Consider the following 24,786-nt stretch of genomic DNA (forward strand, 5'->3'; position numbering starts at 1 on the left):
AACGGAAACGCACACTTCCCTCCAGGGTCCCCGAGGCCCTTCTGGATAGCAGGCCCGTGAGGTTTCACACCACCTGCCACAGCAGCCTACGGAAAGGTCCCTCCCAGCCTCCAGCACCCCTGCCCTACTTCAGCACCCTCCGGAGACATCCAGGAGTCCCCCCTAAACACAAACCCACTCACATCATCACTCCCCACCTGGGTCATTTCAACTCTAGGCAGGGAACACCTTCTAGGTTAACCTGGAATTTTTTAAGAAGCCTGTGTTACTTTGGTTAAAAAATGTCAAAAAATGAAATACAATAGGGGCACCTTCAGCTCAGGTCATGATCCCAGGGTCCTGGGATCGGGCTCCCTGCTCAGTGGAAACCCTGCTTCTCCCTCTCCCTCTGCCCGCCCCTACCCCCGCTTGTGCTCTCACATGTGCTTGCTCACTCTCTCTCTCAAATAAATAAAATCTTTAAAAATAAAAAAGAAAGAAAAGAAATAATAATATTTTTAAGAAGGAAAAAATTAAATAGAGAATGTAATCTTTGGTCCATTTCCCAAAGAAGGGATCCAAAATTTATTTTTCTTTTTGTAAGATTTTATTTATTTATTTATTTATTTATTTATTTTTAAAGATTTTATTTATTTATTTGACAGAGATCACAAGTAGGCAGAGAGGCAGGCAGAGAGAGAGGAGGAAGCAGGCTCCCCGCTGAGCAGAGAGTCCGATCGATCGATCGATGGATGCGGGGCTCAATCCCAGCACCCTGGAATCATGACCTGAGGCGAAGGCAGAGGCTTTAACCCACTGAGCCACCCAGGTGCCCCATCAAATAAGTAATTTAGACAGAAAAAAACCTGACTGTCTTATCATTCACAAAACAAACAACAACAACAAAAAACCCCTGGGGGTGTGTGGCCGGCTCAGTCCGACGGAGTGTGACTGGTGATTTCGGGGTTGTGAGTTCAAGCCCCACACTGGATGTAAAGATTACTTAAAATAAAAAAATCTTAAAAAAAAAAAAACAAAAACAAAATGAAACCCTGAATCTCAGTGCTCCCAAACAGGAGAGCATTATATGAATTATGGTCAAGTCTTTCAGATTCATAAGCAACTTTTTTTTAAAGATTTTATTTTATTTCTTTAAACTTCTCTCTACACCCAACATGAGACTCAAACTCACAACCCCCAGATCAAGAGTCGCACGCTCTACCGACTGAGCCCACCAGGTGCCCCCTAAGCAACTTTGAAAATAACTCTTCCAGGTTATGTGGAAAGGTGTTTCTGATGTGACACTTGGTCAGAACGCACGGCTCAAGAGTGTCTGGACACGGACACAGGGACACAGATGCCTGGGAGCAGTGTGTATGATAAAAAGGTATCAGTTTTACAAAAACACAAGAGGGGACTTGCAGGAACCACAGTGACGACATGCTCTGAACTGAGGAGTGTCTGAGCCAAGTCTGCCCTCTGTCCCTGAAGGCCAGAGGGAAAAAAGTGTGCCTATGCTAAGACCCATCCCTCAAGGAAGGAAGCAGTTCCTTAAATGTTCCACAGAACACAGTTCCAAGGGAATTCATAGGTATTTTGAAAATAAATAATCTCCAAATTCCCACAATCTTGAGAAATAGCAGCTTAGACAAAGTTAGGGGATTTTTTGCTGCAGGACTTGTCAGAGCATTTAGCATGCTAATGAGCACCGACCTCGTAGGAAGGGCTATAAAGAAGGTGACCACATGATTCATCACCCAAAACCAGACACCTTGAAGAGAAGGGAGGCGCTGTTAATACAGCGTCATGCCGAGACCACAGACATAAACTAGGGCTGTCCCAGACAGAATGGTCACCCTGGCATTTTCCTCTCCGTGTCACCTAAGGAAACCCTGCCCGTCCATCAGACTAGCTCCAACCCCCCGAATGGCACAACCCCACTGCAGGACTCCGTTTCCCTTGGTTCAGGCAGCCCGCCTCCCAGGCTGCTAGGGTGCACATCCGAGTCCCCCTTGGAATGCAAGCCCTGGGAAGGGAGGCCCACACGGACTCCCCTCTCCATCCTCAGAGCCTGCAACCAGGCTGAAATGCAGACTGGCCACGACCCTGACCTCCCCTCCCCGGTGGCCCCAAAGCAACACACATAAATGCACCATGAACCCCAAAGCTGCGCTCTGCTCTATGCCCCTTCTTGTCCCCAGCAGGTGCTCAAGGCAGAGGTCAAGAAGGGGGCAGGGTCTCTACAGCTTTCCTCAAGGGAGCCGGCTTTCCTATAGTGCGGTCCCCAGCCTGGCCACTCTCCCGTCAGTCCTTCTCATCACCGACTAAATCCACCCCGGGGCCCTGATCAAGGCAGGGCCCACCCCCTGTGGCTGCAACCGACCTGGCATCCACCCCCACCCGCCCCACCCCCCGGGCTCCGCTGCCTCCAGTCCGCCAACCCCGAAGAAGGAACCCTCTATCTGCCCACGCTGGGGTGAGCCCCATCCCAAGGATAGCTCGGCGTCCTTCCTGAGCCAAATGGGACTCATGAGTCCCCTTCCGTTCTCCCTATTCCCGAAACCAGGAAAACAGAGCCCCCCCCGCCCCGGCCGCCGGCAGAGTCAGGTGGCGAATGAGGGGGAGAAAGACGTGTGAGGCTTACCCTGGAAAGAGCAGAGCCAGCTCCCCATGGAGAAGCCCTGCTCTGGCCATAGCATGGGCCGGCCGGCCGGCAGGCAGGCGCTAGCAGATGGGCCCCTGCCCCCCGGATCGATACTGGGCGACGTCAGGAGCATTAGGAGGCCACCCTGCCCCCCACCTGCTCTGCAGCCCAGCCACAGAAATGCTCAGCTTGGCTTTCCCCATCCTGATGCCATTAAAAAGTTTAGGATGTGGTTACGGGAGGAGGGCCGGAGAAGTTGACCTTGAAGGGGGTTGGGCGCTGCCTGGGGCTTGGCAGGCTGTGCAGGCGCAAAGGCTACAAGTCTGCTCACATGCGCGCGGCAGCGGGGCCGAGTCCCCGAAAATGGGGATGCTGCTGGCCGCCCTCCCAGGGAGCAAGATACCACGGTGAAAGCCGTCCTCGGGGGCTGGAGTGGGGCAGGGCCAGGGTCTAAGACTAGGGGCAGCTGCAAGCTCTGTGGGCTCCACCTGGGCCACATCAGGCTGGTTGCCGGGTCTGGAGCACCCACGGGGTACGGGGGGCATCTGGGCCCCAGTTCCATAGCCAGAACGGAGAAGCTCTGGGACCGGCCCTGTGTAGGCCCTCTGGGCGGGGATCGTGGTATGGGTGGTGGACCCTGCCCCCAGGGGCCTGCTCCCCGCCTGAGGGGGAGCTCCCATGCCCGCTCTTCCTTGATCTCCATGTCCTGGTCCCCAGTAGGAGGAAAGGCCACAGGCAATTTGGGAGACACTGGTGACCAGCCTAACAGAACCGATCACTTGTTCCACCTGCCCAGGACAGGACTGAACCAGGGGGTCCCAGCCACCCCACCCCTGCAGCCGGGAGGTGGTAGGTGCCCATGGCCTGAGCCGGACCCTCCTCCCCAGCCCCGCCACTCTCCAGCCCTATTGCTCTGGGCAGCTCCGATGACAGCCTGAGCCTCAGTTTCGTCAGCTTGAACATGGAAAGAACAGCTCTCTCCCTAAATGGGACGCCTCTGGGGTGGGACCACAGTGCCGGGGAGGAGAGGAGAGCCCCCCCGGCCCCCGCACGAGGACCCACCTGCCCTGGGGGAGGGGCAGAGGGAGCGCAGCAGTGGCCTGTGTCTGTCCCTGGCCTGGCAGCCCTGAGCCCTCCCCATGTCACCCATGCTCGTTGGGGCCAGGAGGGACCCCCACCACCTGGCCTGGCCTGCCTCCCCCTGAGGCCCAGCAGCAGACCCCAGGGAAGGGCTGAGGGCTCCTGGCTACAGCCTGCCGCTGTCCCCTCCTGCCCACCATCACAGGGTCAGGAATAAACTGGCCCCGCTCTGGGAATCTCCAGACCCTGCCAGACCCTGAGGCTCTGGCCTCAAAGGAGAGGTATACTCCAGCGGCAGTCCTGGCCGCCTGCCTGGAAGCCGGGACCCCCATCTCCTCCCTCAGGCGCAGGATGGATTCCAAAGCCCCAGGCGCCCCCAATCCCGCGCCAGCTCCCAGCTTCCCCCTGGGGCCCTGGCACCTGCCTGGACCCATTCCCAACACTCCCCCTTGCCCACTCGAGCTGTGCAAGACTCGGGCCCTTTGCAGCCATTGTCCCCTCCGCTTGGATGCTCTTCCCAGTTCGGCTGGGCTGGCCGCTGCTTGTCTGTCACTCAGATCTTTGTACCCATGTCACCTCCTAAGCAAGGCCCACCCTGACAGCCTGATCTGAAACAGCTTCTGGGGGCGCGGGGGGGGGGGGGGCGGTGCTCCATCCTGCCTGGCTGGGCTGCCCCCCCGCCCCCACCTCACAAGCCTCTGCACACTGGTGGGCCCTAGACCGCCCTCCTGCGCTCCCCCTGCTCTGATCACCTCTGGGCCTCCTCCCAGTAGGACAGTCCCCCTCCAACGGCCCCTTGTTCCTGCCACTTCCTGTATGTCCCAGCTCTGGGGACTGACGCAGCCCCCCTCCGTCCCCACAGAGTGGGGGGCAGGGGCATGGGTCCAGGCCCGGCCCTCGGCCAGACCCTCTGCCCGGAGGCTGAGCTCATACTTTGGGAGGGAGCCACTGCCCCGATTCCCAGAGCGGGGCCAGTTTATTGCTGCCGCTCCCCCTGCCCCACCCCCGGGCTCCAGACTCCTCCAGACCCCCTCTGGGGCCCCAGTGCCCCTCACACAGGGTCCCGGCCTCCTACAGGGGTGGGCACGTCCCGCACCTCGGACAGCAGACAGCCAGGCCCACGGGGTGCATGAGGGAGGCAGAGGAGCCAGCAGGGGAGAGGGGGTGACCCTGACCTTCTCTGGGGCTTCCACCCGCCCCCCCCCCTGAGACTGGTTCTGAGACCCGGAGCCCAGCAGGGACAAAAGCAGCTGTGGGCCTCAGAAATCTTCCTTCCCCCTCTGGCCAGGCCAATTGCTCTGGGCTCTCTACTCCCTCTCCGCCGCCTGCAAGTCTTGCCAGGACCTGCCCAGGCGGAGGGAGGGGGACTCGGAGCCCAGCTGCGGCCTTTGCCGCCTGCGTGCCCAGCAGCAGGCACGGGGGTGTCCCTCTGTCATCAATCGGGCATTCATAGCGTGGTACCTCCTCTCTCTGGAACCATCCTGGGGGGAGGGGGGCGGCAGAGTCAGACCGCCCAGCCCCCACCCTCATGGGCTCTGCCCCGCACAATGTGACCGGGGAAGCAAGCAGCAGGCCACACAGGACAGCAAAGACACCGCAGCGGCTCAGAGGGGCACTTCCTACAGAAGGCAGTAAGACAGCGAGACGGGGATGGGGGCATGACCCACGATGGAGCTGCTTCCAGCTGGACGTACCACCCGAGAAAAGACCAGAAAGAGCTCTAACGGTGGCCTTAAGTAGAAGGGAAGGGTAGTGGCTGCTTTTATCACTTGCAAATTTTTCTGCACCAGGACTGGGGAGGGATGGGGAGGGATGGGGAAAGGAAAAGTAAGGAGTCTTTCCGGAGTTTTGTACCTACAGGCACTTCACACTCAGTTAACTCTCTGGATCCCATTTGTGGCTCAGAGAGGTTAAGTCCCTCTTCCAGGGTCACACAGCAGGGGCAGTTAGAAGGGGCATGGAGGGCTGGACCACAGCCAGAATTCAGACCCCTCTAGAGCAGGGAGGGAGCAGTGAGGGCCAAACCCAGAAGGTGCTGTGGAGCTCTCTCCAGGAGGCAAGAGGGTCAGGTCGGGCTGGTGACCTTCTCCCAGAGAGTGCCACACGACCCCCCCCCACCCCCCGCCAAGCTCAGCCGGCTTAGTGCCTTTGCCCATCCATGCCACTTCCTCTACGGTCCTCCTCCTCCTCCTCTCCGCATTCCCATTCCCTCCATCCTGAAGGCGGAGCTCGTTCCCGCTTCCTCTGGGAAGCCTTCCCTGATAGCCCACTCCTGGTGCTCATCCTCTGACCACCCCTAGCCCCGGCGGTGAGTGCAGGCCTCCTGACCTGGGGGGCCACACGCCTCCTCACTCGGTCCTCCCCCAGCCCCTAACCCCACAACACGTTCTCCACACAGCGGTCTGAGGAATGTGAGCGTCCCGCCACTGCTCTGCTAACAGTCTCCCACAGCTCCGGTCACCCCGAAAACCAACCCGAACCCCTGTCCTTCATGATCTGCCTCGGCCACCTCCCCCAACCTCATTTCATACTCTTCTCTACCCAGACTTGTCTTCCTTCTTTCCTTCTCTCACAAACCAGGTCTATTCCTGCCTCAGGGCCTTTGCATCGCTGCTTTCAGTCCACATGGGACATCCTTTCCCCTTTGTTTTCTCTCTCTGGCCTCTTCCCATGGCACACTAAGGTCTCTCATGAGTAAAGAAGGATTTGCCACGTTGGAAAGGACGCCTGGGCCTCCAATGGAGCTGCTCTGGACAGGCCTGCCCACACAAGTCTGCCCAGCGACCGCACCACACAGCTTCCTTAACCTCCCACCCTGGCTCTCTGGCTGTGGCGGGGCCCTGCTTATGCCAACTGTCCATACCTTTGGCTCAGCCTTTCCTTGACTCCACCCAGGGCCCAGATTACCTAATCTGGCCCCTGGCTACTTTTCTGTCTCTCCAAACTTCTGTACCCATCAGTGTCTTACCCTGGACAGCGTCTTGCCTGCTCGGCTGAAGTATAATCAGAAAAACCAGGATTTGTGCCCGAAGACATTCATCACAGCGTCATTTATCAAAGTGGAAAAATAGGAACCAGTCATCCCCAACCACAGAGAATCAGTTAAGAACATGTTCCCAGTCCTTTTTTTATCATATCCCTTTCGATTTAAACGTCTCCAATGGTTTCCCAGTGTTATTCCAACAAAAGCGAAATGCCCTGGACAGCCCCAAGCTGTCCCCACCACAGCCCATCCTCTCTTACCAGCACACTTGTCACTGGCCACACGCCAGCCACACTCTCTTTCTTTCCCTCCCTTACATTTGCCATGTGCTCTCCTGCCACTGGGTCTTTACAAGAGCTGTTCTCTCTGCCTGGAACGCTGTCCCCTCTTCAAGTAATAGACTGTCACCCCCCGGACCTCGGCTCACCTGTCCCCTCCTGGGGGCTGACCTCCCAGACCTGGTCAGGCCCCAGCTCTAGGATCTCATGACACTCCACCTCCCCCACCAGACGAGCAGCCCTGAGGGAGGGCTGGGCCCACATCCGGTTTTGCTCAGAACGAAAGCTCCGGGGATTTGAGACTGTGTCAATAAAGCAGGCCTTTGATTTAGAGTCGCTGGACGGACCGGATATCTTACATCCATTAAAAATGACGTGGAAAAATCCACTTGAATCATGTTAGAGGGAGAAAAACCAGATTTTCAAGTCGTAGATGAAGCACAATTGCAAGTAGGTAGGAAAAAAAAGAAAGTAGAAGGATAGAAACCAAAATAACGGGTACCTCTAGCGGGGTTAGATTATAGGCAACGTCACCTCTGCATCAAACTTCCTAAACATTCCACCGTGGGCTCCCTAACAGCTGTCCCCACCCCCCGCCCGGGCACTAGGACAATCCCAGACCCTGGAAGGGAACACGCTGGGGCAGGGAGGCCGCTGGAGGCTGGAGTTTGAATTCCAGCTCAGTGACCTTGGGCCCAGGGCCATGCCCGCCCAGATCCCCACTTTCTCGCCCCCAAGTGGAGTCCACAGTAAGACCTGCCCCCCAAGGAGGGGGAGCGTGAGAAGGAATGACACGCATAAATCTAGTTCATTAGGAAAGGGATTACAGCAGGACAGAAGGGAGAACTTCCGTGTGCTGCCAGCCCCCAGGCTGGTCTCGGAGGGGCTCTTCTGGAAGGACCGCTCCCCACACCCGGCCCCGCACCCACCACCTTCGACCCCAGCCCTGCACCCACCACCTTCGGCCTCGCGCACCTTCCTTGGAGCTGGTGGCCGCCGCCGCCGCGGACACGGAGGCTGACCCAGTGGATGTCCGGCCCACAGGGCTCGAATGCTTCCCCCCACGGCCGGGGGGCTTCAGGCCGCTGGGCTTCTGCATGGTGGTGCCAGTCGGTGCGTGGAGAAGGGTCCGTGCGGGTCACGTCCTCTCCGCCATCGCCCCTCACCTGCGGGCAGACGAGAGCCGTCACCTCATCTTGTCACCACTGGTCAGGGCCCCCCAGTGGTGACACAGCAGGATTCCTGCACCCCCTACCCCGTGGGGCTGGGACCACCACAGCCCTCTTTCCTAGCTAGGGAAACTGAGGCACAGGGCAGTGGCAGCAAGCGTGGGTCCCATGTGGTCACAGTGTGGCCTGGCACGTGTCCTGGTCTGCTGGACCCCGAGATCGGGCGTGCTGTCTCTGTCCACCTCCTGGGCCTACGAGGCGAGATCAGGAGCAGGCTGGTTTGGGGGTCTGCCGGGATAGCCGCATTGGCCTCAGCAGCAGCCCTCCACCGGGACCCTGCAGGTCAGCACAGCCACCAGCGGCTGAGGGGGCCTCCCCCTGAGCACAGGCTGGTATGGCTTCTGACACATGTGGGCAGCCTGGGGCAGACCAGACAGGCCCGCCGTCCCCTGGCCCTCTCCTCCACTGCCCTGGCACACACCCTCTCTTGCACCAGACGTTCACGGAAGGCTTGCCAGGGGCCAGACCCGACCCTGCCCCAGGGCTGCAGACCTCTGTCTGGCGAGGACATTGTCCAGCAGGGAAAGGGAACACAGAGCTCCAGCAGACGAGCAGAGGACTCTGGCAAAAGCATCACCCCTGGGGACCTCGGGAACGGGGGAAATCTGTGCTTTCTGGGTGCTCGGCACATGACCCAGGCCTGCCCAGAGACCCCAGGGTTAGTTAAGGAAAGATCATATGACCCAAAGAGCTCCAGGGCCTGGACTCTGGCTGGTACCTTCAGGAAGGATTACCTCCTTTCTCTGGGGCTGCCTGGGTGTGGGCTGGATGCCGGGAGCTACAGGGCGATCCCAGTTACTGCATGGAGGAGCCTGCCAGGGAATGAGGCCAACGTGGAGCAAGCGGAGCTGAGTTGCTGTATTTGGATGGAGGGCCTGGATCCAGCCGAGCCTGAAGCTGGTCCCTTGAGCTCCTCACTTACAACCGTCAACACATCCTCACACCCGGGCATCAGTTTCTCTTTTTGCCTACACCTATTGGAGGGGCCCTGTCGCTTGCAGCCCAGAAAGTTGTGACTAGTACAGAAGCCAACCCACAAGGCTCACGGCAGGGGTCTGCCAAGTACCCTCTAAATGGCGGTCACGCGAGCAAGCTGACCCGGCGACAACATGTTAGCACAGCCCATGGGACCAACTGGGCTGCCGGCCCTCAGAGCGGGGACAGATAACCCCCAAGGCACATGGGGTGACGCACACATGCCCAGCTGAGCCAAAAGGGACATGGGACATGGCTGCCAGCCTTGGCCTGGTCCTCGAGCCTTCCAAACCCAACATCTCACTCCTCCGATGGACAACTCTGACGCCCCCAGAATTCCGAGGCCCCGGAGTCGCTCCATCAGCGGGTGTATGAGGGGCTCCCTCTCCCCCAGAAACTGGCCCTCCAGCAAGCTCGCTCCCCAGGGAAGTGACTGTGGCTGCAGGCATCCCTCTCTGGTCTGGTTAGGACTTGCTGGCCTCCCCCTACAAGCCCAAAAGACTTGCTGAGCCAGCAGGGGGGCAAGGGAGCTTGCTCCTCGGAGGGCTAAATGGCTTCCTGCCCCAGCAGCTTAGCAGGGGGGCCCTCGAATCCAGGAAATCCTGATGCAAGGAGCCCTCTCCCCATGCCTTTTGGGGTCCCCTCTCTGCCTGAAACCCCCCCAGGGAAAAACATTACAAATCATACACCTAAAAAAAGACATATCCAGAACACATAAAGAACTGTAATCATGGGGCGCGTGGGGGGCTCAGTTGGTTAAGTGTCTGCCTTCGGCTCAGGTCATGATCTCAGGGTCCTGGGATCAAATCCCGGGGCAGGGGGAGGGTCCCTGCTCAGTGGGGAGTCTGCTTCCCCCCTCTGCCCCTCCTCCCACTCATGCTCTCGATCTCTCTCTCTCAAATATAGTCTTTAAAAAAAAAAAAAGTTAAGGGGCGCCTGGGTGGCTCAGTGGGTTAAAGCCTCTGCCTTCAGCTCAGGTCATGATCCCAGAGTCCTGGGATCGAGCCCCGCATCGGGCTCTCTGCTCAGTGGGAAGTCTGCTTCCCCCTCTCTCTCTGCCTGCCTCTCTGCCTACTTGTGATCTCTGTCAAATAAATAAATAAAATCTTTAAAAAAAACAATGTTACACTAACTGCAAGAAAGCAAACACAGAAGACTCCATATTGCATGACTCTTATTTACTATTACTACAGACACAGAACGTAGTAGGGGATTGCCTGGGGGTGGGGGCTGGGACTGACCGGAAACAGGCATGAGAGAACTTTCCAGAAGGCAGAAGTGTTCCCAAATCGGATTGTGACGGCCCCACAACTGACATCTATACTAGATATCAAATGTGTCACCACGTCGTATTTAAAAGGGGTGAATTCATGGTCTGTAAGCTAAACTCTAACTTCTGAAGATCACATAAAAAACAAAGCCCTCGAAGGCTCTCCGTACCGGCCTTCAAAGCTCCTCCCCGCAGCCCTGTGGCCCTTGTCTGCCCCACGCCAGCCATGCCCAGATCACAGTAAGCGCGCCCCAGCCACAGGGCCTTTGCACCCGCTATTCTGATGGCCTCAAATATCCAAAGTCCCTGCTCATCTCCTCCAACTATCTGCTCCAACGTCCCCTTCTAAGATTACTACCCCCACCTAGTCCCCCCCATCTTCAGCGAGCTTTGCTTTCTGCTACTGCTCAAGGAAAGGGACTGGGGTCTTACTGTGGTCTCCTTCGTCCTGACAAGAGGCCTAGGAGCATCCCCCACCCAACCCCAGCCCCGCTGGGGGTCCAATGCCGTGGCTTCTCACACAGTCCGTCTGACCTTCGCACTGGCCAGCATGTCCTCTGAGGCAGGGACCAGGCATTGTAACAGCGACCCTAGCATCAGAGTCTCCCCAGCCAGCGCTGCCATGGGCGGCCCTGAATTCCCTCACTACTCACCTGACAACCCCTGCCTCCCAGACCCCACCGGTGCCTTTGCTCCCACCTGCTTCACTTTTCCAGCCCCCTGCGTGATAACCCAGCCCCACACCTCCTCCTCCGTGAAGTCTTCCCAGACCTCTGGCCCACAGAGACCTCAGGCTGGCACGCTTAGCCGAGGAGAGACGATACTGTTCTCATTTATCATCTCGCCTCCCGGGAGCCCGCGGGCAACCCCAGCCAGGGCCCCAGCTTCTCTGAGAACCCAGCCCAGCACAGGACCTGGCCCAGAGCCCGTGATCCGGAAACCCTGTGTGAGGGCACACCTGCCAATGCCCAGAGGACAAAGGCCTCCAAAGCCGCAAATCTCCAGGACACTCCTCCTTGGGGAGGACTCTGGAGTTGCCCTGCTCCCTCCCGGACCCCAAAGAACCCAGCGGCCCCCAGTATGAGGGCCTCTGCCAGGCCTTGCAGGAATGGGGCCTTGCTCACCCTCCCGAGCCCTGATGAGCCAGGAGCTGTCTCAGGAGGGGCATGGAAAGCTCAGGAAGGCGCGGGGACTCACCCCATGTCACACACTGCTTGCTCAGCCGCTGTGCTGGACCCAGCCCCGGGCCTGGCCCTCCCCTGCCTCCCTAGGCTGGCCAGCCTGGGCCGGGACTAACATTTGCGAGACCCCTGGCCTCTGGGGAGAGCGCCCGCGTGCCTCGATGACAAAGGAGACCAGAGGAGCCGGTGCACTCACTCTGGACTCCGGCCCACCGCCACTGCCGGGGTGGGGAGGGCTGGGCAGGAGAGGCCATGGGCCACCCCCACCCCCAGGGGGGAGCTGAGCGAAGGGGAGAGGGGAGGAGAGACAAAATGGTGAACAGGAAAAGGGGGAGGAGACCTGGGGCCAATCACCCCCTGGTGACTCAGCCCTGCTCGGGATAGAGGAAGGAAGGGCTTTCTTGGGAAAAGCCGGGATGTGGTGATAAATTGGCCACCGGCCATGCTGGCTGGGGGGGTTGGGCGGGGAGGGCAGGCCCAGGAGACAGGGAGGGAGAAGGCTGCAGGCAATGTGGGTCCAAGGTGGCTATGGGTGGCCCGGTGGGAGCCTGTTGCATCGCCGGTAAGATGGGGGTGACAGTGTGGCAGCCCCATGGGGAGCACGGACAGGTGAGTCTGGACACACACACCCCACAGGCGCCCCTCTGTGCCTACAGGTGCCCCCAGGGAAGGGAAGGCCTGGGGGGCACACGCCGCCTCCCCCGGGGACTCGGGCCAGGAGAGGCAGGCAGGGCGGGGGCGGGGAGGGCAGGCAGCGTTCAGACCAACAGGCCCCCTTTGTGCTGCCCTCAACTGCCATTTACCAAAGACAACCCGGGCTGCATTTCAGGGTTTCCATTTCAGCTGCCCGGGGGTGGCGGGCCGCGGGCTCAGCGGGGAATGAGGCCCAAGGACTCTGTGCCAATCAGAGGCCCGGGGTATGTGGCCCCGACAGAATGGGGGGGAAGGAGCCAAGCAGGGCAGTGGAGAAAGCCCATCCCCCGGCTGCTGCCATGGCCCAGAGGGTGAGGGAGGAGGGCACAGGGGCCTCCACTGCGGAGACCCGGGCCCCTCTGGCTGGAGGGAGGCGCTCTGGTAAGACCCCGTTGCTGGCTGAAGCCCAGCCTTCAAGCCCGGGCTTGCCACCCCCAACATCAGGGGCACCCCTGGGCTAGTCGTCCTCCCGCCTCGCCTCTGGGGTCAGCAGCCAGAGTGCCCAGGCCACCTGTCCTCTCCCAGCCCTGCGGCCTGAGTGCTGGCCGATGGGGCGCCCTCAGGGTGGCCCGAGCTCTCACCAGCAGCCCTAAGGCTCAGGCCAGGCAGCATCGCAGGGGTGGGGCTGGGGGAGTGTTGCAGGATAGGGAACCCAGGGCACTGGGGGCCAGGCAGGCGAACTTCAAGGCAGAGGCCAGGTTCTGCCAGGTCAACCAGAGGTGAGGATTTAGGGCTAAAATGTACATGTGGGGAGGGGGGGTGTCATCCAGAGATGGGGAGGACAGCGGGGTGGGGGAAGGTCTCCCAGTCCCTCACAGGCCGTCAGCTGAGTGGATGAGAGGCCCCGGAAGGCGTCAAGCAATGGGTGGGACAGACCAGATGTGCCTGTCGGCAAAGTCACTCAGGAACTGAGGAGGGCACTGGGGCGAATGAGGGCAGGGAGGCCACAGTCCCGGGGGCCGCTATGACAGACAAGGGACATGACAGTGTGGCCTGAAACACCACAGAGGCGGGGGCTGGAGGGGACAGGGAGAGGAGAGGTGCTGAGCGGCATTTGGTGGCCAGCGGTGTGGGTGTGGAGGGAGCACCTAGGAGCCCCGCGGGAGGGGGCATCTCTCCACGCTGGGAGGGACCTCGGAGAAGGTGGGGGCTGGGGGAGGGAGCCTGGTTTGGAACGTGCCAGGTGTGAGGTCCCCGAGGGACCCTGGAGGGTGATGCAGGAGGCCAAGTGACGGGGCACTTGGGAAGGTCACTGGGGACAGCAAAGACCAGGGAGAATCCCAGGCGGGAAGTACCCCCCAGCTTGTGACATGAGGGAGGAAGACAGAGGGCACCCGGGAGGAGAGGGTGTCCCCGGACAGCCAGCCACCGGGCTTCCCAGTAGGCAGGGAAATGCAAATCCAAGCCACAAGGAGATCCCGTTTCCCACCCAATCAGATGGGCAAGAAGTCAAAAAGCCAGGTGACACCCGGAGCCTGCGAGGCCGGAAAGTGGGGGCTGGTGGCCGCGGTGTCCAAACCTGGACCACAGAGCCCGGGAGGCACCAGAAGTTGTGCTGATCGTGGCGTCCACGCGACGGCCGGGGGGTGCAAGTCTCAGGTAGGAACAGGGCTGGGGCGTGGTAACCAGGGGCTCCATTTCTATTTCTAAGAGTTTTTCTTAAGTCCCGCAGGACATACGTGGGTGGTGATCTGTTTATTCCTTTTTCTGAGTGCCTGAAATATTCGTAATTATTTTTTAAAAAACACAGAACTCTACCTCTGGAACTAATAATACACTATGTATCAATTAATGAAATTTAAATAAAATAAAATTTTCTAAAGCTGCAAAGACGGACACACCTGAGAGGGGGAAGCAAAGAGTCCCTCCCCTCCCTGAGCACACCCACCCAGAGGAATGGGGGGGCAGGCCCCAAACAGAGCGGACCCCCCACAGGTGCCGACTGACAGCCCAGGGCTCCTCAACGCCCCCATCCCTGAGTCCAGCAGGCGGACGTGACCACCATCCCCAGGGGCCTGCTCCCACCTGGCGCTCACTGCTTGTCCCATCCTGCTCAGGAGGGAGGCTCATTTTGTCTGCACTTGACCCAGGCTGGGGCCTTCTGCCCGGTGCCCTCCCTGCGAGTCTGACCAGCTTGAGAGGACAGTCCAAGCCAGGAGCCTCCCGCCAGCTGCCCGTCAGGCCCGGGACGGCCGGGGAGATGGAGCCAGCCTACCTGTGCCCCCATCCCCACACCCGCCCTTTGCTCTCACCCGGTCAGCGGGGCCCCACAGAGCACGCCCAGGCCGGGCAATCCCGTCACTCATGGGGCCGCAAGCCAATGGCAGGAGATGGTAGCCCCAAGAAGGACAGGGAGCTAGTGGGGCTTGCTTGGGGTCCAGAGTCCCCCTGGGAGTACCAAGGGGCCTGGCAGCCATCCAGAACCAGCCCAGGAAAGGGGCTGGCCCGAGCCTCACATCAGAGCTGGGGCCTGAACTCCACCAGCCGACGTGGCTTCAAGGAGAGGCAGGCAGAGGTGGGAAGATGGCACGGCGGGCCGGCGGCATGGACACGGAGGGCAGGGCACACAGAGGCTGAGCAGAGGACAACCCAAGGGCCCCAGTGGACCCCAGCTTCTCTGGCACCTGAGGGGCCAAGTCCAGAAAATTGGGGTCCAGTCCCACGTGCTCACCCTGCTCAGGGCTGGAAAGCCCAGTTTGTAAAGTCAGGATCTTCCCATCCTGCCCAGGGCCTGGGGTGATGGCAGAGCCCCGGGAAAGACTGGACTGTCTGTCCTACCTGAGCCGGATACACTGCAGCAGGGCCATCTTCCCCCAGGCTGGGGGTGGTTCAGATCCCGTCTCTCAGCACAGCAAAGGGGATCAGGGCTGTGTCGGGTCTGGGGAGGGGAAGGAAAGTCAAGGTCAGCATACTTCCCTTGCCTTAGACACACACACAGAGTCAGCACACTTACAACCAGGGGAAAGCCATGGCTCCAGAACCTGCTCTGGGCTGTGTGGCCACCCACACCCTGTGACGGAACCGCTGGGGCCCTCCTGCCACCGGCGCACGATGCGGGACAGACACCGGCTGACTCACCTGCCCTCTGACCCATCTTTATTCCCATCTCACAGAATGGGAAACTGAGGCCCAGGCTGCCGGTCACGGAGCCAGGGACCAGGCGGTGAGGTTCAAGTGACAGAAACTGGTGCTGGGTAAAGGGGTCCCTGCGACAGATGGGAGTTAGAGGCCAAGGGAGGGGCCTGCTGAGGTCACCCACTGATGGGGGCAGAAGAGAAAGCAGAGGGCTCCCGGGTCCGGCCTCTCTGTCCGTTGCGCTGTCCCACCCATCCAGGCCAGGGAGCTTTGGGAGAGCACTCCATCCCTGGGCTCCCTCCCTGACCCAGCCAGCCACGCCTTCTCTCCAGGTTCAGGATTTGCACAAGATACTAAAACACCGCCCCTGAGCCCAGTCGGTTAAGGGTCTCCCTTCAGCTCAGGGTGTGATCTCTGAGGGGTGCTGGGACGCAGCCCGGCCTCGGGCTCCCTGCTCAGTGGGGAGTCTGCTTCTCCCTCGCCCTCGTGCGTCCCCTGCCCCATTCATGCACTCTCTCTCTCAAATAAATAAATGAAATCATTAAAAAAAAAAATACCCCAGAGCAAAGGACAGTCTTTATAATAAGTGATGCTGGGCCAACCAGATGACCACAGGGGAAAAAAAAATCATGATCCCGTCTACAGCGGGTAGAAATGACAACCCCCTCATGGTGTTCGTGTCCCCATCCCCGAAGCTGTTACCACGTTAGCGTCCACACGGCAGAGGGGAGTTAACGTTGTAGATGGAATCAAGGATGCTAGTCGGCTGACCTCCAGATGGGAAGATTATTCTGGATTACCCAGATGGACCTAAAGTGATCACAAGTATCCTTCAAAGTGCAAGAGGGAGGCAGGAGGGACAGAGTCAGGGAGAGGGCGGCATGCCAACAACTCACTGTGACATTGTTGGCTTTACGACGGAGGAGGGGGCCCCCAGCCCAAGAATGTGGGCAGCCTCTAGAAGCTGGAAAAGGTCAAGAAACAGATCCTTCCCCGAGCCTCTAAAAGGAACACAGCCCTGCCGGGATCCTGGTTTTAGCCTGGAATGATCCATGTCAGTCTCCTGGCATCCAGGATTGTTAAGATAAAATACATTTGTGTTATTTTGGGGCCTGGCACGTTCGGGCTCACTTGTCAGAGCAGCAAAAGGAAACTAATGCATTGACTTCACGTGGTACCCAAAGGTCAATTCCAGATGGACAGCGCATCTAACGGAGAAAGGCAAAACAATGTAGCTTTTAGCAGAAGACACGAGAGAAGATCTTCATGACACTGAGGTAGGCGAAGATTTCTTAACCAGGACCCAGGGAGCGCTGGAAAGCAGGGAGAGGATGGATAAACGGGACAAGATTCAGATTAAGAGCTTCTGAACGTCAAAGGACAACATGGAGAGACAGAGTGTGTGTCAAGAGTTAACCACAGAATAGGAAGGATATGTTTGCAATTCCTACATACCACGAAGGATTCCTACTCAGAATACAGAAAAGCCCAACAAATCAAGATCAGCGAAACACGTGGCCAAGCACTACACAAAAAGAGGGCGTTCCAAACACCAGCAAACAGGGGCGCCTGGGGGCTCAGTCGGTTAACCTCTGGCTTCGGCTCAAGGTCATGATCCCAGGCTCCTGGGATAGAGTCCCCCATCGGGCTCCCTGCTCAGTGGGGATCCTGCCTCTCCCTCTCCCTCTGCCTGCTCCTCTCCCTGGCTGTGCTCATTCTCTGTCTCTCAAATGAATAAATAAAATCTTTAAAAAATAAATAAATAAAATAAAATTCTAACAAACAGAGGGGAACGGGGACAGTGGGGAGGATGGGCAAAAGAGGGAAGGGGATTAAAAGGCACAAACTTGCACTTATAAAAGAAGTAAGTCCCGGGGACGAAAAGCACAGCACGGGGACCACAGTCAGTGGTATCGTCAGAACCTCACGTGGTGACAAGACGGGACCACACTTACTATGAAGCGACCCAAACAATGTACAGACTTGTCAAGTCACTGTCGTATGCCCCAAACTGATAATGTTGTGTGTCAAGTACAATTAAAAATAAAAATACATGGGGCCCCTGGGTGGCTCAGTGGGTCAAAGCCTCTGCCTTTGGCTCAGGTCATGGTCCCAGGGTCTTGGGATCGAGCCCCGCATCGGGCTCTCTGCTCAACAGGGAGCCTGCTTCCTCCTCTCTCTGCCTGCCTCTCTGCCTGCTTGTGATCTCTGTCAAATAAATAAAATCTTTTTAAAAATTAAATTAAAATTAAAATTAAAAAATAAAAATAAAATAAATAAATAAATAAATAAATAAAAAGTAAAAATACAGCAGCGCCCGGGGGGCTCAGCCAGTTAAGCATCTGACTCTTGATTTCGGTTCCGGTCACGATCTCAGGGTTGTGAGTTTAAGGCCCCGGGCTGAGCCTGGGGCCTACTTAAAAATAAACAAATAAATAATACAATATAAATATAAACAAGCAAACAAATAAGTAAAAATGAAGATGCCAGAAATCAGGGAAGGGGTCCCCCTCGGGTCAGGGGTACTGACTGTGAAGGACAAGCCCAGAGGGGCCCTGGGGAGCCAGCAGGTTCTCATTCCCGATCTGGACTCTGTTACACAGGCGTTTAGGTTGGAGAAAATTCAACAAGCACCATGCACACTTTTCTGTAGGGATGTTGTATTTCCATAAAAAGGTTTTATGGAAATATAAACATTTTATGGAAATACCTATATGTTTCTAATAGACATATATATATATGTGTATATATATATATTTTTTTCTTTCCCTAATTACCTAGGCTGGGGGTGGGCAGCAGCAGAAGCAGAGGAAGCAGGGGTGGTCCCTGACTCTGGGGCCTTCCCTCCCACCAGCCCCAGGAGGTGGTGCCGAACCACGGGGCCCATGGGAGCTCCTGTCTGCCACCACCTCCCCCCAGCCCACCGCACCGGGGCCTGCAAGCTCCCCGTGGGCAGGCCCAAGCCCCATGGAGTTCAAGCACCCAGGGCCCGACACGCAGCAGTGCTGTGCTCACTGGACAGCCTCCAGCACGCCCACCTTCCTCCCTCAACAAAGCATGCAAGTCAGCACCCCAGCATCCCCTCCTGAGCCTTCCCCTGCAGGCAAGGGGCAGGTTGGAGGCTGAGACCACAGAGCTGGGCCTGTCCCCTCACGGACACAGCAGGACAGAATGCAAACTGGGGCCCATGTGGGAGCCTGGAGAAGGGATGAGCCATCTGGGGGGCCACGGGGCACCATCTATGCCCCCAAAGGGCAACCCAGGGTTGTTGGCAGGGGATGGGGAGGGGCAGAACCTGGTGGCTCCAGGAGTGAGATCCGTCCCTAGCAAGCCCTCATAGTCAGTGTTTTCTTTTAGTGCTTCCAGAAAAGCAACGGCCACCCCCAGCCACCAAATGCTAGCCGAATGCCGCAGACGCCCACCCACCCACACACAGTGTCACATTGTGGGGCCTCACACATGCCGTTCCCTCTGCCGAGAATGCCCTTCCTCTCCTCCGCTGGCAAACTCCCTCACCTCTCGCTGAAAGCGGCTCCAATAGGGCAGGTCCTCTGCCTCTGTTGCTCCTTGCCGGGCTCGGTACCTAGGACAGCGCCCAGCAAACAGCCCTCCACGGTGAACACAGGCGTGAATGAAGGAAACGTGAATGAACAGAAATGCCCTCCTCTGCCATCCTCGTCCTGCCCGTGTTTAGCTGGAGGCCCACAGCAGCCTGTCCACACGCCATCGCTGCACTCGCTGGCCAGCTTGGAGCCGTCTCCGGGAAAGGAAGAACGTTCCAAAACAACGAGCAGCTGGCGCACAGAGTGGATGCTAACCACACGTGGGTCCAGTGAACAAAGAAGCTGGCAGTGAGCCTCCCATCACTGGAGGGGATCAAGCAGAGACTCGGGTCTGTTCTCAGAGCACGTTTCTGCTCCAGTTGGCACAGCTGCCCTGGGAGGCTCTCCCAAACCCACACAGCGTCGGACACCGTCAAGAGCAACATTAACCGTGAACGGACCATGCTGAGCACCCGCAGCCCCCAGGGCAGGTCCACCGCAGGGAGAAAGGTGTCCCCATGTCCGCACCACCCCCCATCACAGAGAGAGCCTACTTCTGCACTGTGCTACACTCAGACCCTGTGTGGCCGTCCTGGGGGTGGGGGGCTCAGGGGGGATAGACCATCCCTTCCTCTGAGCCCCTCCAGCCCCGGGAGCCACAAACCTGCATGATCTGTTCAGCTCCAGACACCGGTCCCAGTGCTCTACAAATACCAGTACAGCACACCTTCGCAGCAGCCCTGTTATGAGCCCATCCACTTTCCTAGTGGGGAAACTGAGGCCTGGAGCGCGCATCCTTTGCCCACAGTGACAAGGCTGATCGAGAGCAGGCGTGGAATTTGAACTCAGACCCTCTGGCCACGGAGCCTGAGCTCTTGACCGCTTTCCTGACTTTCTCAGAACCAAGACTGACTCTCCTCCAGGCACCCGGGATGAGGTTTGGGCGAGAGGTCAGGAGGGCAGCCCAAGGCCATGGTCTGCCACATCCCTGCCCACCCGCCCAGGCACTGCCTGCCTCTGGCCTCATTTCCAGCCCCCGCCCCAGCAGTCTTTGTTCCGGCCTCCTTGAACTTCTCGTTGCTCCTAGAAGCACCTCACCCCACCGCTCGCCCTGCCCAAATGCCTCTCCCCTCTTCTACCCTCCGCCAACTCCTGGGGCCGACTGGGCACACAACCTGGGTGCCACATGTCCTGGCCTCATGCCCCCTCGTGAGACAGGGCAGAGAGCAGCGTGGCTCCTGGTTCCCGGGCTCTCACCAACACCTGGGACTGGTCAGACCCCGGGGAGGGGCTGGCTGTGCACATGAGCCCCGGCTCTCAGCTGGGGGCAGGGACCCTCCAGGGGGAGGCTTCAAAGAATCAAGGGGCGGCAGCTGACCCCCTCTGCGCTCCAGTACCCAGGACCACGCTGTCCAACCCTCAGGCTTTGGCGGGACACACAGCGGGGCTCACGCAAGGCGAGGCGATCGTACGGCCCCTCCACATTCCTGCTCCTTCCTCGGATCTGGCTGCTAGAAAGCTCAGAGTCAAATTACCTCCGGGAGAAGGTCCAGTGGGCCCCCTCCAGCTCCGTTTGATTTTTGATCTTCCTCTTGCTCAACTTTCGCACGCCTTTTCTGTCCCCTTATACCGCGTTTCCTTCCGCAAATCACCTCCCAGCCCTTTAGGGGGTCAAAGAGCACACAAGACCCTGGTGAACGTCTTCCCTCCTCTGCCCCGAGCGCTGTGTGCCCCGGCTCAGCCCCTAGTCGGAAGGAGCTGTGTCAACGAACCAACGACTTTATGCAAGGAACAGCCTACAGCAGAAAGGGACAGCCTGAGCGGAGTCAGGATACGAGGAGGCAAACCCCCGCCAGACACCAAACGTCGCTCCCTCCCTCCCTCGTGGCCGGTCCGGCTTCACACTCCACGTGGAAGAGTGGTGGGCTGCAGGCTGAGCCCCCAGCCGGAAAAACAGGGACCCCAGGGGAGCCTCAAATTCCACCCCCTCACAGCAGAGAGGCCATGAGGGCAAAGAAGGACGTGAACTCGGAGCAGGTGTTTTCCTGGGCAGACAGAGTCTGGGACGGACTCCAGGGATGCCCGAGAGCTGCCCAGAGAAGACGGCAGTACTATGTGGACAAAACCCCACGCCTCGTTAATAAAAGCCACCCGACATGCTCTGCTTCCTATTCGGAAGGGAAACATTTCATTATCATTTTGAATCGTTTCCTCTGAAAACATGAGTTTTGTCTGACTGTTTCTGCACACACACACAGACACACACACACCCCGCAGCCCTGCACGGGAGTGGGGGGACAGGGCGGGCTGTGGGGTTGCCACGGTCCCGGGCTGGCAACCGGGCCTCCAGTCTCCAGGGCCTGAAGGGAGGACCTTCATCGGCTTCTGAGCCACAGCTTGGGGGGGGTGGGCAGGTGCCGTGGTTCACCTTCCCCGCTGTCCCTCGCCATCCCCCGCCATCCCTCCCTCCCCACCCAGGTCGGACTGGTGCACTCCAGCTACTCCCAAGAAATCACCCAGTCAAACTGGCCTGGGTCTGCCTCTCCCATCAGATCCTGAGTATCCAAGGGGAGCAATGCCCCATTCACCCGTCCTCCCCCAGCACACGCCCCCAGCACACACCGGGCACCATCACAGCAGGCAATCCCGAGCGGGATCCACAGCCCCCAGCCCCGGAGCCCACGTGGGCTGCCCCCCCACCAGCTGAGCGACAGGGTGGGTCCCCTCACCCAAGCTGGGCCAGTCGGTCTCTCTAGCACCCCCAGAACGAGCGGGGGCCCCACGGGAGGTCCTGGGGCCTCAGTTATAGTCACCATTCAGGGCAGCCATGCTGACAACCCAGACAGAGCCAGCCTACAGGGAGAGGGGCAGGGACAGATGCAGTGGGAGAGGAGGAGAAAATGAAACCCCAGTCCAGAAAGCAGCAAGTCAGAGGGGCTGCCTGCCAGCATCCCAGGTCCTGGAGGACCCCGGGGCCGCCTGTAACTGTTGGTTCTACCAGTTCCCCTTCCCTCCTAATTCCCCTCTCCCTTAATCTAACTGAAGGAGTTTCCTGAGCCCTGCAAAAGCAGAGAATCCCAAAAACACGGGTCAGGACCCTCCCCGCCTTCCTGCCACCACCCCAGTTTACCAAAGCCGAGGCTCATCGTCCGGGGTCAGGCTGTCTGGGGTCAGGCCAGCATGGGTGGGTGGGGAGAGGAAAGCTGGGAAGGTGTGAGGGTCAGCCTGGCTGGGTCCCCAGGGAGCCAGAGAGCGAGCGGGACTTTGGACTTGGGCAAACTGAGGTGGTGTCTGAGGAAGGCATGGCCCAAACGGAGCCCTGGTGATAATGCACATAGTATAGTAGCCTGTCTCCCCTGGGAAAAACAGTTGGTGCTTAATGGATGCACGAAAGGCAAACAGGGAAAGCTCTCTGGGTCCTGATTCCCGCATCTGTCAAATGCAGGTTGTGCCGAGAGCCACACATGAATACAAGCATTTAGAGAGCTCGGGAAACGGTTCCTGGCACAGAGTGAGGGCTTGGGTATGTGCTGTTGTTGTTTTAAAAACCTACACAAAAGCTGAGTTCTCCCCAAGGACCCGGGGGCAGGCGCTCGGGTCTGAATGTTTGTGTCCCACCCCCCCAGATTCATATTTGAAACCTAACCCCAATGTGATGGTATGGGGGGAGCTTTGGGAGGTGACATCTGTCCTGAACAGGATCAGTGCCCTCAGACAGCTCCCAAGTCCCTTCTGCCAGATGCGACTACAAGAAGTCTGCATGCCGGAAGAGGGCCTCCCCCATCGGAGCTGGCACCCCCAGCTTGGACTTCCAGACTCTAGAACCGTAAGAAATCAATTTCTGTTGGACCTAAGTCACCCAGTCTGTGGTATTTTGTTCCAGGGGCTCCGACGAAGAGGGCAGGGGCCCAGCGGGGTCAGGAACACCGTCCCCACTCTGGGCATGGAAGCAGAGGTGGGGGACACGGCTTCAAGAAGACCGGGGTCAATCTTCAGGGTGGCAGGGTCAGGGAGGGGAGGGCAGGAGGGGAGTGTTTCCCCCACTTTACAGATGAGAGCAGAGGGAGCAGCCCGGGGAGGAAACTGAGGTGAGCGGTTGGATAACAGGCAGGACTGCCCGGCAGTCAAACAGCGGGGGAGGGGACGAGCCACGCGGCTGTGGACGCGGTTGTGGACGGAGGCTGGACCCAGAGCACTAGCAAAACAAACACTGGGCACCCTCCCCGTCACTGGGCACCCACTTTACACACATCCATCCATCAGATTCCCACAGCAGCCCTAAAAAGGCAGAGACCCTAAGCACCCTCATTTTAAAGGACAGGGAAACTAAGCCAGAGAAGTACAGTAACTTGTCCGAGGTCACACAGCTAGTAAATAACAGAGCTGGAACCCAGACTGTCGGGTGCCAGCCTCCCAGCTCAACCACCAAAGTAAGCAAGTAGATACTGAAAAGGGCCTGCTGGGTGGCTAAATCCCCAGCTTGGGATTTCAAGCTCGGGGGCAAGATCCCAGGCACCACCAGCCTCCCTCTGCCAGGTACTCTGCCTCTGAAGCTCTGCTCCATCTCCCCCCCCACCCCATGCGACCCAGAACCCGTACCCCAACATCTCTCCTGGGCCAGGCACTGCAAATGCCAGTGCAGCCTGGGCTCATAGTTCATGGAGGAGGGAGCTTGGGGGCCTGGGGGGAACATCTGCAAAAGTAGGAAGGGGAAAACAATCCCTTCCTTCAGCAGAAGTTCCCCTGCCTTAAACCCCACACCCCAGTCACCTAAGTCCTTTGCCACTTCTCCAACCCAACAGCCACCAGGCCTCCTTTTGGGACTCCAAGCCCCTGCCCATGTGACTTTGTCTGCCTGAAACCCCCTTTGGAATCCTGGCAGCAAACTGTGGCTCAGGGTTCTAACCAGCTTCCTCCTCCACCCCATCATCCAGGGGTCCCTCCTCTGTTCTCCCAGCTCCCCCACCCAGCGAGCCATCAGTGCTGCTGGGCTGTGCTCCTTTGGGGCAGCAGGGCCCCTGGCAGTGCTGGGACAGGTGACAGCAGCCGATGAATGAAGGGCTCATTGTTTACATTACAACTGGTGGGGTGTCTTGCCCCACGTGGCCTTCCCAGCACTCTCCTCCGCTGCCTGCAGCCTTGGGTCAGTGCTACCCCCACTAACCTCCCTTGGGCATCTTACAGGGGTGAGGACATCCCCCCCCCAAACTGGACTCCTACTTCTCACCCACATGGGAGCGGCGGGGTATCAAAGGTGGGGGATGCGCTGCTGGGTGTGTGACACTCCCCAAGATGCCCCCCTGCCCATCCTGCCTGGAGTGGGGCTGGGGCCTGGTGACAGCGCCCAGGGGGCACCCGCCCCGCCCAGGCCCCCCCGAACCCCCCCACCCCCCGCCTGAAGGGCCCAAACGGGCGCGCCCTGGAGGCCAGGGCGAAGCATCTCGGCGGCGAAGGCCCCTCCCTACGGGGAGGGCAGAAAATCTGCTGCCTCACCAGCTACCAGCGCCAGCCCTGGGGGGGCACCCCTGCAGGAAGCCGCCCTGCCCAGCCTCCCCCTCACCCCTCCACCATGCACTTCAACCAAGTTTTGCGAAGGCAATGGGCCGGCCGACCCCAGCCGGCGGGGCGGAGGCTCCGAGCTCTCCCAAAGCCGGGGGTCTGGACAAGCCGCGCCCACCCGGCTGGGCCCCCCCCCGCCCCCACCGTCCGGGAGCCCCGAGAGTCCTGCGGCGTCCGGCCGCCCCGCGCTGCCCTTGAGGGCCGGGCCGGGCCGGGCGCCCCCCCCCCCGGCAGCTGTGCGGAACCCGGTCTGCGGGTGCGGGCGCCGAGGGTGCGGGTGCGGGCGCCGAGGGTGCGG

The 24,786-nt window shown here is 59.1% G+C and overlaps 1 protein-coding gene across 3 annotated transcripts in view; it reads right to left on the minus strand.

Moving 5' to 3' along the window:
• CLIP2 (CAP-Gly domain containing linker protein 2) overlaps positions 1-24,786 on the minus strand; it is a 66,267-nt gene that overhangs the window by 40,909 nt on the left and 572 nt on the right. For 2 of the 3 annotated variants that reach the window (XM_032872412.1, XM_032872414.1), the window contains exons 2-3: positions 15,091-15,190; positions 7,940-8,130 (exon numbers count right to left, since the gene is read on the minus strand). In XM_032872412.1, the coding sequence (XP_032728303.1) occupies positions 7,940-8,063 (124 nt within the window). In that variant the 5' untranslated portion in view covers positions 8,064-8,130; positions 15,091-15,190. The remainder of the gene's footprint in view (positions 1-7,939; positions 8,131-15,090; positions 15,191-24,786) is intronic. The other variant, XM_032872413.1, reaches the window with a different exon arrangement.

Source organism: Lontra canadensis, unplaced genomic scaffold, assembly GCF_010015895.1.
Source record: "Lontra canadensis isolate GAN:19392208 unplaced genomic scaffold, GSC_riverotter_1.0 scaffold45, whole genome shotgun sequence".
Classification (NCBI taxonomy): domain Eukaryota; kingdom Metazoa; phylum Chordata; class Mammalia; order Carnivora; family Mustelidae; genus Lontra; species Lontra canadensis.